Source organism: Gracilinanus agilis, chromosome 2, assembly GCF_016433145.1.
Source record: "Gracilinanus agilis isolate LMUSP501 chromosome 2, AgileGrace, whole genome shotgun sequence".
NCBI classification, from domain to species: domain Eukaryota; kingdom Metazoa; phylum Chordata; class Mammalia; order Didelphimorphia; family Didelphidae; genus Gracilinanus; species Gracilinanus agilis.
In genome coordinates, this window is record NC_058131.1 from 152,616,144 (window position 1) to 152,629,918 (window position 13,775).

The 13,775-nt window shown below is 35.3% G+C and overlaps 2 protein-coding genes across 2 annotated transcripts in view; one reads left to right on the forward strand and one right to left on the reverse strand.

Moving 5' to 3' along the window:
* Positions 1-13,775, forward strand: part of LOC123233398 (zinc finger protein 420-like) — a 239,531-nt gene that overhangs the window by 114,366 nt on the left and 111,390 nt on the right. The gene's annotated exons all lie outside the window — the stretch shown is intronic.
* The window catches only part of MIS18BP1 (MIS18 binding protein 1), a 61,656-nt gene that overhangs the window by 32,003 nt on the left and 15,878 nt on the right, over positions 1-13,775 (reverse strand). The window contains exons 4-6 of the mRNA XM_044663454.1: positions 11,728-11,801; positions 10,155-10,285; positions 8,734-8,821 (exon numbers count right to left, since the gene is read on the reverse strand). Coding sequence (XP_044519389.1) covers positions 8,734-8,821; positions 10,155-10,285; positions 11,728-11,801 — 293 coding nt within the window. The remainder of the gene's footprint in view (positions 1-8,733; positions 8,822-10,154; positions 10,286-11,727; positions 11,802-13,775) is intronic.

Below are 13,775 nucleotides of genomic sequence, written 5' to 3' on the forward strand. Positions count from 1 at the left end.
CTGTCCTCGATCACTGCATTGCTTTTAGTAGCAAAGTCAATTACATTTAATCATCCCGCAATGTTTACTACTGTGTATGATGTTCTTCTGGTTCTGCTTATTTCACTCCACATCAATCCATCCTACCTGAGATTTTCTTGGCAAAGATGCTGGAGTGGTTTGCCATTTCCTTCTCTACTGCATGTGTATAATCTATAGCAAACTGCTTGCCTTCTCAGGGAAGAGGGGGTGGAGAGAGAGGGAATTTGGAACTCAAAATTTTAAAAATGTTAAAAGTTGTTTTTATATGTTATTGAGAAAAAAGATAAAATAATAATGAAAAAGAAAGAATTAAATGGAAAGTTTCAGGGGAAATTTTATGAAATGATTCAGTGAAGTGAGTAGAACCAGAGAATAATTTATACAACATTATAAAGAAAAACTATCTTTTGCTCAATGCAATGATGATTAATCATGATTCAAGAGGACTGATAATAAAGCAGACTAATTGTGAAGGGTCTAATATGAAGGATAAGATAGGTCAATAAAGGAATTGGTTTTTCTTGACTATGTCAGTTTGTTATAAAGGTTTTTTTTCTTCTTTCTTAAAATGGGATTGGCATATAGAAAGGAGCTAGGAATTAAGTAGCCAAAAAAAAAGGGAAGAAAAAATAAACAATGATTATGAGGATGATGGTAAAAGGTCTTACCTATGTGTTAAGAAAAAGAGAAGAATCAAAGAAAGGATCATGCTGATAGGCTAGAACACCAGATGCTTAAAGTGAAAATGATAATAGACAACAACGAGAAGGCAAAATTGTTCATCTCTTATTGTGCTTTTTGTGTTCTCCTAGGACAATGATCTCTGTACTAGAAAGAACAAAATAAATCCTAAAGAAGGTGAAAGACCTTGAGATCATGGCATATCAATCAATAAGCTTTTATCTCTTATGTCATGCAGTTGGAGAAACGAGGGATGTTTAATCCAAGGAAGAGAAGACTTGGGGGCTCTTCAAATATTTTTTCTTCAAAAACTTTTAATGTAAATTAGACTTGTTTTGCTTGGCCACAAAAGTATAGAACTAAGAGCTGTCAGGGGGTGGGGTGGGGGTGGAGGTGGTAGTTTCCAAAGAGGCAGATCAGGAAAAGATCCCTAACAAACAGAACAAGGCAAAAGGAGAATGTGCTGCCCATCTTGGGAGGAAGGAGTTTCCCTGAACCTGGAGACTGGAAAAGCAGACATGTCTCAGGTTATAATACAAAAGGAGACATAAGTTGGACAAGATGGCCTCTGAGGTCCCCCAACTTTCAGGGCAGTGGCTCTTTAGTGGGATATCTCAGACACCTTTCTTCATCCCCTGCCATTTGAAATCACTACCAATGAAAGAGATGAAGAGCAGAGAAAGCAAGCTTATCAAATTTGGAGGATGCCAAAGTTGTTAGAGAAAGTTAAAACATGAGTCAGGATTCAATATCTTGACAGGCTGTAACACAGGACCAAATCTAATAGAGATACCCCTTCCACATTCTGGGGCTTAGGAGGGGTAGCACCCCTGCAATCTGGAAAATCCATGTGAAATTTTTTGGCCCTCCCTTGAAATTAGAGAAGTCAGAATTTGTTCTTTTTCTTCTCCTACCTTAATTTTACAATAAGGTATGGGTTAAATATTTACAATAAAGTAAGGGATAAGTATTTGGTCATAGGCTATATGTAGACCAATGTTAAGATATCTCTACATTTCTAGCTTGTGTCATCTGCTGGCTTTTGTGTTCTTTTTGAAAACTTTAACATTTTACTCATTTTAACTTTTAAAAAGAAAGTGTATTTATGTTATTAAAAGATATAATGTGTTGATGATGTACATATTTTATACATTTCTGAGTTTCTAAACTTTTTCTGTGTCATCCGTGGTTTCCAAAATGTTCTCCCCAAATTCCCATTTAATTTCTTATTCCAACCTCTGATATTATACTGAAACTAACAGGGAAAGTCACAATGTGGAAGAGATAAACGTGGGTTCAAAAAGATTGCCATCACAAGAATAAGGAGGAAAAGGTATGGCTAGACAATAGTGTTTGTGAACAAGACCTGAATATGTTGATGGACTCAGTATGAAAGAATGGTATGATATGGCAGCCTAAAAAAAATCTGTTATCATAATCTGCATTAAGAACAAGGGAAGTGACACTTCTATTCCCTTCTATCCTGACCATACCACAGCTCAATCATCGTGCTTAGTTTGGGATGTCACATTCTAGAACAGAGAGAAGGAAAACTAGGAAGGAAAAGGGAATAAAATCCTTACGTTGCAAGATTGGCTGAGGGAACTGAGGAGAAGAGAAGCCCAGGCAGACACTGGACATGGGTTGTCCTTAAGTACTGGAAGGGCTAATGTATAAGTAAGAGTGTGGACATTCTCCTTGGCCCTAGAATGTAGAGCTAGGAGCAAATGGTGAGAGGGAAATCTAGAGATAGAGATGTTAGCTTGAGAAAAGAAAAAAGGTTTTTTTTAGCAAATAGTAGTCCTGTGGAACAGGCTGCTTTGGGAGGTGGCTGGAGCATCACATATCTTCAAATCTGACCATTTCTTGGGAATGCTTTTCCAGGGATTCCTGTGAAGACCTTTCAAAGATCTTGTGATTCTATAGCCTAAGGGGAAAATGGTAGGCAGTGGAGCGTCCATCTTAAAATGGTCCCATTTTGATTTTGGCTTTATTTCTAGAGAACACTGAAATTCTCACTAAGTCCTACTGGCTCATGAAAGAAACATTTAAGAATAAGGAAAAGATAGCCATATGGGGGCAGAGGCAAGATGGAAGAGAGGGTACACAAACCCACCTACCTAAGTGTTTCCAAATCACTCTCCAAAAAACTATAATAGAGGTTTTGCCTCAAAATGAATTCTGGAGCAGCAAAACTCTCAAAAAGACAGGGCTGCAATAATTTTTCAGCCTGAAACAACTCAGAAGGCCAAGGCAAAAGACCTAGTGCACTGGGATGAAAGTGGAGCACAAAGGAGCAAACCAAGGCAGGTTCCACTGTGGCAACAGGCCCTGGGTATAGCTGAATCAGCAGCAAAGGCTTTCAGAGCTTTGAGTCACAGACAACTGCTCAAAAGGGGACAACGAGGGTCCTTTCACTGGCTTGAGGTATAAGACTCTTGTTACATTGCCCATACACAGAACCAGATTACAGTCTAGGGGTACAGTCTCAGAGGGAGGAGAAGCACTAGCAAACACCAGCTTCTGTGGTCACAGTTCCAAGGCAGAAAAGAGTGCTTATGGTTACTCACGGACCAGAGCACCAGTGGGGAGAGCACTCTCCTTACACATCATACCACCTTGGAAGAACAGTTTATACATCAATATTTTTTGGTTGTTTTTTTTAAAAGATCTGTAGGGTACCAGATCCCCAGAGCTAGCTGAAGGCAGCTGCACAAAGAATCCGAAGCTTGGAACTGACCCCACCCCCACCCAGATACAGAGATAGAGCCCAACACTAACAGTTTTTTTTTTTAAATGAAAAGAATAGAAAAAGGCTGGAAAATGAGCAAAGAACAAAAAAGAAACTCAACACTGCTGTTTTGGTACCAGAGAAGACAAAAACACAAACTCAGAAGAGGACAACAAAATCAAAACTACTACATCCAAAGCCTCCAAGAAAAATATGAATTGCTCTCAAGCCCAGAAAGAATTATTGGAGGTGCTCAAGATGGATTTTAAAAATTAAATGAGAGGAAGAAGACAAATTGGGAAATGAGATCGATATAGGAAAACAAAAAAAAGATTCAACAGTTTGGTACACACACACAAAAAAAACAACTAAAGAAAATAATGTCTTTAAGACAAGAGGACAATTGGAAAAAGAGGTACAAAAAAAATTCAATGAACAGAAAAACTACTTAAAAGGCAGAATTGGTCATATGGAAAAAGAGGTTCACAAATTCACTGAGGAAATAATTCTATTTTTTTAAAAAAGGAGAACTGTCAAAATGGAAAAGAAGGCACATAAAGCTCATTCAAGAAAATCATACATTTAAAAATTAGAATTGGGCACAAATGAAGCAAATGAATGACTACACAAGACATCAAAAAATAATCATAAAAAATGAAAATGAAAAAATTGATAAAAATTTGAAATACCTCATGAGAAAAACAACTGATCTGGAAATTAAGTTCCAGAGAGATAATCTAAGAATTATTGGACTATCTGACTACTTTAAAGCCATGATCAAAAAAAGAGTTTGGTTGATTCTCTAGGATTCTTTAAGTAGGCCATCATATCATCTGCAAAGAGTGAAAACTTGGTTTCCTTATTGCCTATTTTGATACCTTCAATTTCTTTTTCTTCTCTAATTGCTACTGCTAGTGCTTCTAGTACCATGTTAAATAATAGAATGGGCATCCTTGTTTCACTTCTGATCTTATTAGGAAGGCTTCTAATTTATCCCCATTGCAGATGATGCTTGCCAATGGTTTTAAATATATACTGTTTATTATTTTTAGGAAAGGCCCTGCTATTCCTATACTTACTAGTGTTTTCAATAGGAATGAGTGTTATATTTTGTCAAAGGCTTTTTCTGTATCTATGGAGATAATCATGTGATTTTTGTTGGTTTGCTTGTTAGTATGGTCAATTATATGAATGGTTTTCCTAATATTGGACCCATCCTTGCATTCCTGGTATATATCCCACCTGATAATGAATAACCCTCATGATCACTTGCTGGAGTCTTTTTGCTAATATTCTGTTTAAGATTTTTACATCTATGTTCATTAAGGAGATTGGTATGTAGTTTTCTTTTAGATCTGCCTACCTTTGGAATCAGTACCATATTTGTTGTCATAAAAGGAATTTGGCAGAGCTCCTTCTTTGCTTATTATGTGAAATAGTTTGTACAGTATTGGGATTAGTTGTTTGAATCCATCTGGTCCTGGGGATTTTTTCTTAGGGAGTTCTTTGATGGCTTGTTCAATTTCTTTTTCAGATATGGGATTAAGTACTCTATTTCTTCTTCTATTAATCTAGGCAATTTATATTTTTGTGAATATTCATCCATATCACCTAGATTGCCATATTTATTTCCATATAATTGGGCATGATTGTCTTAATTTCCTCTTCATTAGAGGTGAGGTCTCCCTTTTCATCTTTGATACTGTTAATTTGGTTTTCTTCTTTTTATTAGATTAACCAAAATACCAGCTTCCAGTCTTATTAATTCAATAGTTCTTTCACTTTCCATTTTATTAATTTCTCCTTTAATTTTTAAGATTTCTAATTTAGTTTTATCTGGGGATTTTTAATTTGTTCTCTTTCTAGTTTTTTAATTTGTATGCCCAATTCACTGACCTCTTCCTTCTCTGATTTGTTAATATATGCACTCAGGGATATAAATTTTCCTCTGAGTACTGCTTTGGCTACATCCCATAGATTTTGATATGATGTCTCCTCATTGTCATTCTCTTCAATTAATTTTTGATTTGCCTCTCCATGTACCCTTATTAATTGTTATTTTTATTGCATTATGATCTGAAACAGTTGCATTTATTATTTCTGCTTTTTTGCATTTGTTTGCCATGTTTTTATGCCCTAGTACATGGTCAATCTTTGTGAATGTACCATGTGCTACTGAAAAGAAAGTGTATTCTTTTTTGTCCCTATTTATTTATCTCCATATAGCTATTAACTCTTAATTTTTCTAAGAGATCATTCACATCTCTTACCTCTTTCTTATTTATTTTTTGTTTTGATTTATCTAGATCTAATAGAGGAAGGTTCAGGTCTCCCACTAGTATAGTTTTACTATCTATTTCTTCCTTAAGCCCCAATAGTTTCTCCTTTAAAAAATTGGAAAATAAGGGGATGCCCCTTGATTGGGGAATGACTGAACAAATTGTGGTATTTGTTGATAATGGAATACTATGGTGCTAAAAGAAATAATGGACTGGACGAATTCCATGTGAACTGGAACAACCTCCAGGAATTGATGCAGAGTAAAAGGAGCAGAACCAGGAGAACCTTATTCACAGAGATGGATACACTGTGGCACAATAGATTGTAATGGACTTCTCTACTAGCAGCAATGCAATGATCCAAAACATTTCTGAGAAAGAACTCTTATCCACATCCAGAGAAAGAACTGTGGGAGCAGAACCACAGAAGAAAAACAACTGCTTGATCACATGGGTCAATAAGGATATGATTGGGGATGTAGACTCTAAACGATCACCCTAGTGCAAATATCAATAATATGAAAATAGATCTTGATCAATGACATGTAAAATCCAATGGAATTTCACGTTGGTTATGAGTGGGGGGTGGGAAGAGAGAAGGGAAAGAATGTGAATCACATAACCATGGAAAAATTTTCTTAATCAATAAAATTAAATTTTAAAAAAGAGCCCAGACATTTTCTTCCAAGAAATTATCAAGGAAAATTGCCCTGATATTCTAGACCTGGAGGGTAAAGTAGAAATAGAAAGAATACACTGATCACCTTCTGAAAGAGCTCTTAAAAAGATACCAACCAAGAATATTATAGACAAATTCCAGAGCTTCTAGGTCAAGGTGAAAATATTGCAAGCAGTCAAAAAAGAAACATTTCAAATATTGTGGAACCACAGTCAGGATAACACAAGATCTATAGCTTCTACGTTAAAGGATTAGAGGGCCTGGAATATGATATTCTAGAGAGCAAAGGAGCTAGGTCTTCAACTAAAAATCACTTACCCAGCAAAACTGAGTAAAAAATGGGTATATTCAGGGGGAAAAATGGGTACTCAATGAAAAAGAGAATGTTCAAACATTTTTGATGAAAAGACTAGAGATGAGTAGAAGACTTGACTCTCAAATGCAAGACTCAAGAGAAGCACAAAAAGGTAAACAGGAAAATAAAATCAAAAGACATTCAATAATGTTAAACTGTTTACATATTTAGCTAGAAAGATGATTCTTCTAACTCCTAAGAACCTTATTATAAGGCAGTTAGAAGGAGTACACATAGATAAAGGGCAAGGATGTGAGTTGAATAGAATGGGATAATATTAAAAAAATAAATAAAATTAAGGCATTGAGGCCTGCACTGGGAGGAAGGGGATGGGAAAAATGCAATGGGATAAATTATTTGAGGCATGAAAGAACTTCTACAGTAGAGGGGAGAGATGGGGTGGGGCATGGAGAGGAGAAGAGTACCTGAACCTTACTCTCATCAGAACTAGTTCAATGAAGGAAGAACATGCATAATCAATTTAGCTATAGAAATCTTATCTTACACTATAGGAAACTAAGAGGGGAATAGGAGAAAAGAAAGGAGGTGGAGCTGATAGAAAAGAAGGCAAATTGGGGGGAGGTAATGGTCAGAAACTAAACGGTGGAAATAGGATGGAGAGTAATACACAGTAATCATAATGTTGTAAAACATTTTTACAAGTCTCTCTAGTAAAGGCCTCATTTCTTACATACATAGAGAAATGAGTTGAATGTATCAGAATACAAGGCATTCCCAGTTGATAAAAAGGCAATTCTCAAAGTAATTAAAGAGCTCTATAGTCATATAAAAAAATTATCTAAATCACTATTGACTTAGAGAAATATAAGTTAAAACAAATCTGAGGTACCAACCCAAACCTATTAGATTGGCTAATATGACAGAAAAGGAATATGACGAAATTTGAAAGGGATGTGGGAAAATTAAGACACTAATGCCCTATGGGAGCTGTTGTCAACCATTCTGGAGAGCAATTTGGATCTGTGCCCAAAGGGCTATAAAACAGTACATACTCTTTGACCCAGCAATACCAGTTGTATCTCAAAGAGATAAAAAACAAAAAGGGGAAGGATCTATATATACAAAAATATTTAAAGCAAGATCTTTGTGGGGGCAAAGAACTGAAAAATCATAGATACCTATCAATTGTCGAATGGCCGAGTAAGTTAAAACATATGATTGTAATGAAATGCTATTATGCTATAAGCGATGAACCAGAGGAGCTCAGAAAAGCCTGGAAAGACTTATGCAAACTAAAGCAGAATGAAATGAGCAGTACTAGGAGAACTAGTGGCAGGAAAACTATACAATGAACAACTGTAAATGACTTAGTTATTCTCAGCAATAAAATGATCCAAAACAATCCCAAAAGGACTTATAATAAAAAAATGTCATTTGCTTCTAGAGATGGAAGTGATGAAGTCTGAATCTAGTCCAAAGCAAACTTTTTTTCACTTTCTTATTTTTCTTTGAATTTCCTTCCACAAAAGGATTAATATGGATAAATGTTTTACATAATTGCACATATAAATTCTATGAGACTGCTTACCATTCTCAGGGGCTAGGGAGGAGGGAAGGAAGAGAATTCAACTCAAAATTATTTTTAAATGTTGTAAACTGTTCCTACACGGAACTGAGGAAAAATAAAATTTAAGAAAAAAAAAAGAATAAGGAGAAGTATTAAAGAGTAATTTTAAACAATGTAAAAACAAGGTAGCAATAAAAATTTATTTTTAAAAATATACAAAAGAAAAAGTTCAAAAAAAGGACACAAACAGGGGAGGAGTTTTGTTACTACAACATTAAAATGAATTTATACTTAAAACTGTGTATAAAAGAATCTCATGGTTTTGTATATAATCCTTTTTTTGTTCTCTGTATATGCAAATGTTCATGTTTGTTGATAATTTTTAAATTAATAAAAAAGAAAGAGGAAAAAGAACAAAATAAAAAACAACTTTATTTTAAATTAATAAAAATACTTTACCTTAATTCTTGTAACAAATCATCAACATATTGTTTCCAGTTTTTTGGAAATCCAAATATAAACTTCCTAGTAAAATTAGCTGGAAATCCTATTTTAAACACAGAAATTAAACTAAAATAAATACTTTTTTCAGACACAAATTTTGGAGCAAAATATCTGGTTAATTATAAACAATAACTAGAATTGTGATAATTAGATTAAGCCTACACTACCCATCTTTAGATTTAATCACCAAAGGTAAGAACACCTCTAATTCTGGGAGGTCCATAACCCACGTGTGCTAGAGTGGGTGACAAATCAGAATCAACTGACTGCCCCCTTGGCAGTACTATGATAATCGTCTATTATGATGGGACATGCAAATTAAGAGGGAGGCACAGGAAGTGACGCATGAGTGACCCAAAAAAACTCCTTTTCCCCCTTACATTCTGGCGACTTTGGGTTCGATATAATAAAAGATGGTCACCAGAGGATTGAACTATTATCAATCCTCCATTAAGAATAATCTCAAGTCAAAATTGACTTTTATGGAAGTTTATTTACATTTAAGAGAGAGAGAGAGAGAGAAATAAGGAAATAAGAATCTAACCCAGTAGGTATTTTACTACGATCCTCTAATCCAGGTAGATCTTAATTGGCCCTCTATTAAGGAAGTTCCTTAAGAGAAGTTCAGGAAGATTCAGTCACGTCTTTAAACTCACCACCTCCAGGTCCTTCGCCAGACACTCTCTTCCACAGAAGATCACTCACTCAACTCCCTCTTTTTAAAGGGGTCACTTATGCGTCACTTCCTGTGCCTCCCTCCTAATTTGCATGTCCCATCATAATAGACGATTATCATAGTACTGCCTAGGGGGCAGTCAGTTGATTCTGATTTGTCACCCACTCTAGCACATGTGGGTTATGGACCTCCCAGAATTAGAGGTGCTCTCACCTTTGATGATTAAATCTAAAGATGGGTAGTGTAGACTTAATCTAATTATCACAGAATTTAACTGCCAACTTCTTTTGTTCAGAGATATGGTTAACTAAAGTTTGATTATGTTATTAACAGCAATTTATATGTTCAGCTTAATTAACCGGACAGTTGGAAAAGAGAAAAAACATTCCACTCCTATTCACATACTTTTCAATTAAATTAATTCAGTAATGATTTCTTAAGAAGCTCTCATGTGCATTTTACCTACCTAGGTAATAAGGGATGTAAATGACAACATCCTTGGTTTAACGGCATTTATAATCTAGAAGGAGGAACTGGACTAATAACACAAAGGCCAGTGACTTCAATCTGAATGCACTAGGTTATTTTTCTATTTAATTTTAACTATATAAAAGTCATGTGATCAAAACTGGAAATAGTTTACTATTACTTTTAAAATAATAACAATAAAAAATAAAATTTGCAACTCTTAAATTTTTACCTGCTTCCTTCATGGAAACTGTGTCTATTGTTCCTTTTAATATATAGATATTGCCTGTTAAAGTCTTAAGCTTGTTGTAATCAAGACGTTCAACAATTGCATTACTATGCCAATATAAATCAGGAGTATCCCTAGAGAAAAGATGATTAAAATTCTTCAGTAAATATATCCTCAAATATTTACATTTAAGATTCATATGAAGTCATCGTCTTCATCATCATCATCATCATCATCATCATCATCATCATCATCATAGCTAAATTATAAATATTGATAAAGATTTTTTTGCATATTTTGCAGATATTATTTTATTTGATCTTCCCAACAACCTTATACAACAAGAGCTATATTACTCTATATGGGAAAGTGAGGTTGATAGAGTTTAAGTAATTTATTTGCCTAGGATCACAAAAAAAGTAAAATGTCTGAAGTAAGTTTAAAAAAAATCAGGATTTCCCACCTCCAAATCCAATGATCTATCTCAGGGGTCGGCAACCTTTTTGGCCATAAATGCCACATTTTTTAAAATGTAATTTCGTGAGAGCCGTACAGTGCTCACAGTGCTGCTCCTGTAACAGCGCCTGAAAAAAATTGACTTTATGGCTCCTGCAGAAAGAGCCATACCTGGCCCTCAAAAGAGCCAGATATGACTAGAGAGCCATACATTGCCGACCCCTGCTCTATCTGGATATTTTTTTTTTTTGGCCTGACTCGAGTCACTCTACTGAGCTACCCTGCTGCCCCCCCACCCTTTTTTAAACCCTTACTGTGTATTGTATACAATACAATACTGTGTATTGGCTCCAAGGCAGAAGAGTGGTAAAGGTAGGCAATGGGGGTCAAGTGACTTGCCCAGGGTCACACAGCTGGGAAGTGTATGAGGTCGGATTTGAACCTAGGACCTCCCGTCTCTAGGCCTGGCTCTCCATCCACTGAGCTATCCAGCTGGAGATATATCATTTAATATAATTGAAAATAAAACAGATTTTCTGGTCATTTATATACGAACATGCAAGGATCTGCAATTTGAGCAGTACCAAACTCCTAATATGGAAACCTGGGCTAACCCATCCTAGACATAGAAAAACCCCATCCATGACTTTAGTAGATAAATCATAAGAAGTTGTCTTTAATTTATAAAATTTTAAATAGAATAAACTTTGAAATCCTGCTGAAACAACATCATATACTGAGCATTTTAAAAATATTTGTCATTATAGTATAATCATCAAACCAAGACTGAGCTGATATGTCTTGTCTAACAACAGTTTCTCCAAATATCTGATTCTATTAATGCTCATCATGTCCTACAACTTAATGAAGAGAGGACTGAAGACATTGAAATGGATAAAAAAGGATAAATACAGTGTTTTCAGATTTTTCTGCTCTCTAGAGAGGGTCAGTAAACATTGCTCTAATAGTTCTATGGGGCCAAGTGGAACAAGTCTGCCCTCTTTTCTGATAGCCCTCCTCTTGAATATTTCAAGACAAGCTATCATGTTCCCACTTAGTACATTCTACACCAAGTTGAATAAAATAATTAACTGAGAACATATTGATATTGTATACTTACATCAATTTTCCTTCTACACATACAGCAGTGTTATTATTCATGTTCCTAATCATCCAATTCTGGAGACAAATTTCCTAATAAAGTATAAAACAGAGTACATATTCTTCCTATTAATTTTCTAATGTTCATGGGGAAAAACTTCTGACCAAGAATATCTTAGTTAAGTAATGCTTAAGCAAATTAAAATATACCCGTTAAAGATCAAAGAAGAAACAATGAAAAACTATTCAACTTTTTTTTTTCAAAATGCCTATTTCTATGATCTTTATACTGGCAAGAGTAGAAGGGAATTTTCAAGTCTTCTCTTTTTCTATAAAATAACAATTATTTAACGGCTTTAACTCCTTCCATCATCTTCTAACATCACTGAAAAACAACACAAAATAATACCTTTTACATTTACATAAATCTTTAAAAGTTAAAAAATGCTTTCCTAAATTTTCATTTTATTTTTCAATGAATAAACATTTAGTTTATTTCTCTCCCACTTCCTCCACTGCATGGTGAGGGGAGAGGGAAGAAAACCCTTATAATATATATGAACATACAACAAATATATAATAATGCCTCAAAAATGAATTCTGGAGCTGTAAAACCCACCCATGGGGTAACAATTTCCCACCCAAGACAACTTAGAAGGCTGGCAGGAAAGGAAAATCACACTGGGATCGGGAGGGAGCACAGTCTAGCAAGTAGCGGCCCTGGGGGCTACTATATCAGCAGCAATGGCTTTTGGAACTCTCTGGCCACAAAGGGTAAAGGGGTCCCTTTCATGGCACTGGGTGTAGGACTCAGTTGCACTGCTCATATTTCAGATCTCAGATCCAGTCCCAGGGCAAGGAGGAACACTAGCACACTAGAGCATTTGGTCACAATGGAGCAAGGCCTCTGGTCTCAGTTCAAGAGGTGATAAGTGCTTGTGGTCAATCACAAAGCACGAAGGGCAGGGGCACAGTGGCCGCACCTGTCCTTAGATTATGCCACCTTAGAAGAACTGAAAACTTAGAGACTCCCAGAACTAACTGAAAACAACTGCACAAAAACACTGAGATTGGGACAGTTCCCTTATTACCCTAGGAGTAGAGTCCAACTTAGTTTTTCAAGTTAAATGTCAAGAAAGAGGCTGGGGAAATGAGCAAACGACAAACAAAAAAAGAACCTAACCACAGAAAATTACTATGATAACAGAGAGGGTGGGTGTCAAAGCATAAACTCAGAAAAAAACAGCAAAGTCAATAGGTTTTATATCCAATGACTCAAAGAAAACTTTAAATTGGTCTCAAACCCAAAAAGAATTCCTGGGACAGCTCAAAAAGGATTTTAAAAAATCAAATAAAAGAGACAAAGGAAAAACTGGGAAATGAAAGTGATACCAAAAAAGTCAACAACTTGATGAAGGAGGCACAAAAAATACTGAAGAAAATAACACCTTTAAAAAAAGAATAAAAAAGATGGTAAAAGAGGCACAAAATCCAATGAAGAGAACTATTTAAAAAATAAAATTGACCAAAACTGAAAAAGAAATACAAAATTCACTGAAGGAAAGAATTCCTTAGAAAAAATAGAACTGGTCAAGTGGAAAAGGAGGTACACAAGCTCACTCAAGAAAATACTATCTTAAAAATTAGAATTGGGCAAGTGGAAGCTAACGACTCCATGAGACATCAAAAAAACAATAAAACACTCAAAAGAATAGAAAATAGGACACAATGTGAACTATCTATTATAAAAACTGACCTGGAAATGGATCAAGAAGAGATAATTTAAGAATTATTAAACTAAATGAAAGCCATGATAAAAAAAAAAAAGGACTAGACATCATCTTTCAAGAAATTATCAGGGGGCAGGCTGGGTGACTCAGTGGATTGAGTCAGGCCTAGAGACAAGACATCCTAAATTCAAATCTGACCTTAGACACTTCCTAGCTATGTGACCCTGGGCAAGTCACTTAACCCCCCAACCATTGCCTAGCCCTTACCATTCTTCTGCCTTGGAACCAATATATAGTATTGATTCTAAGGCAGAAGGGTTTTAAAAAAGAAAAAGAA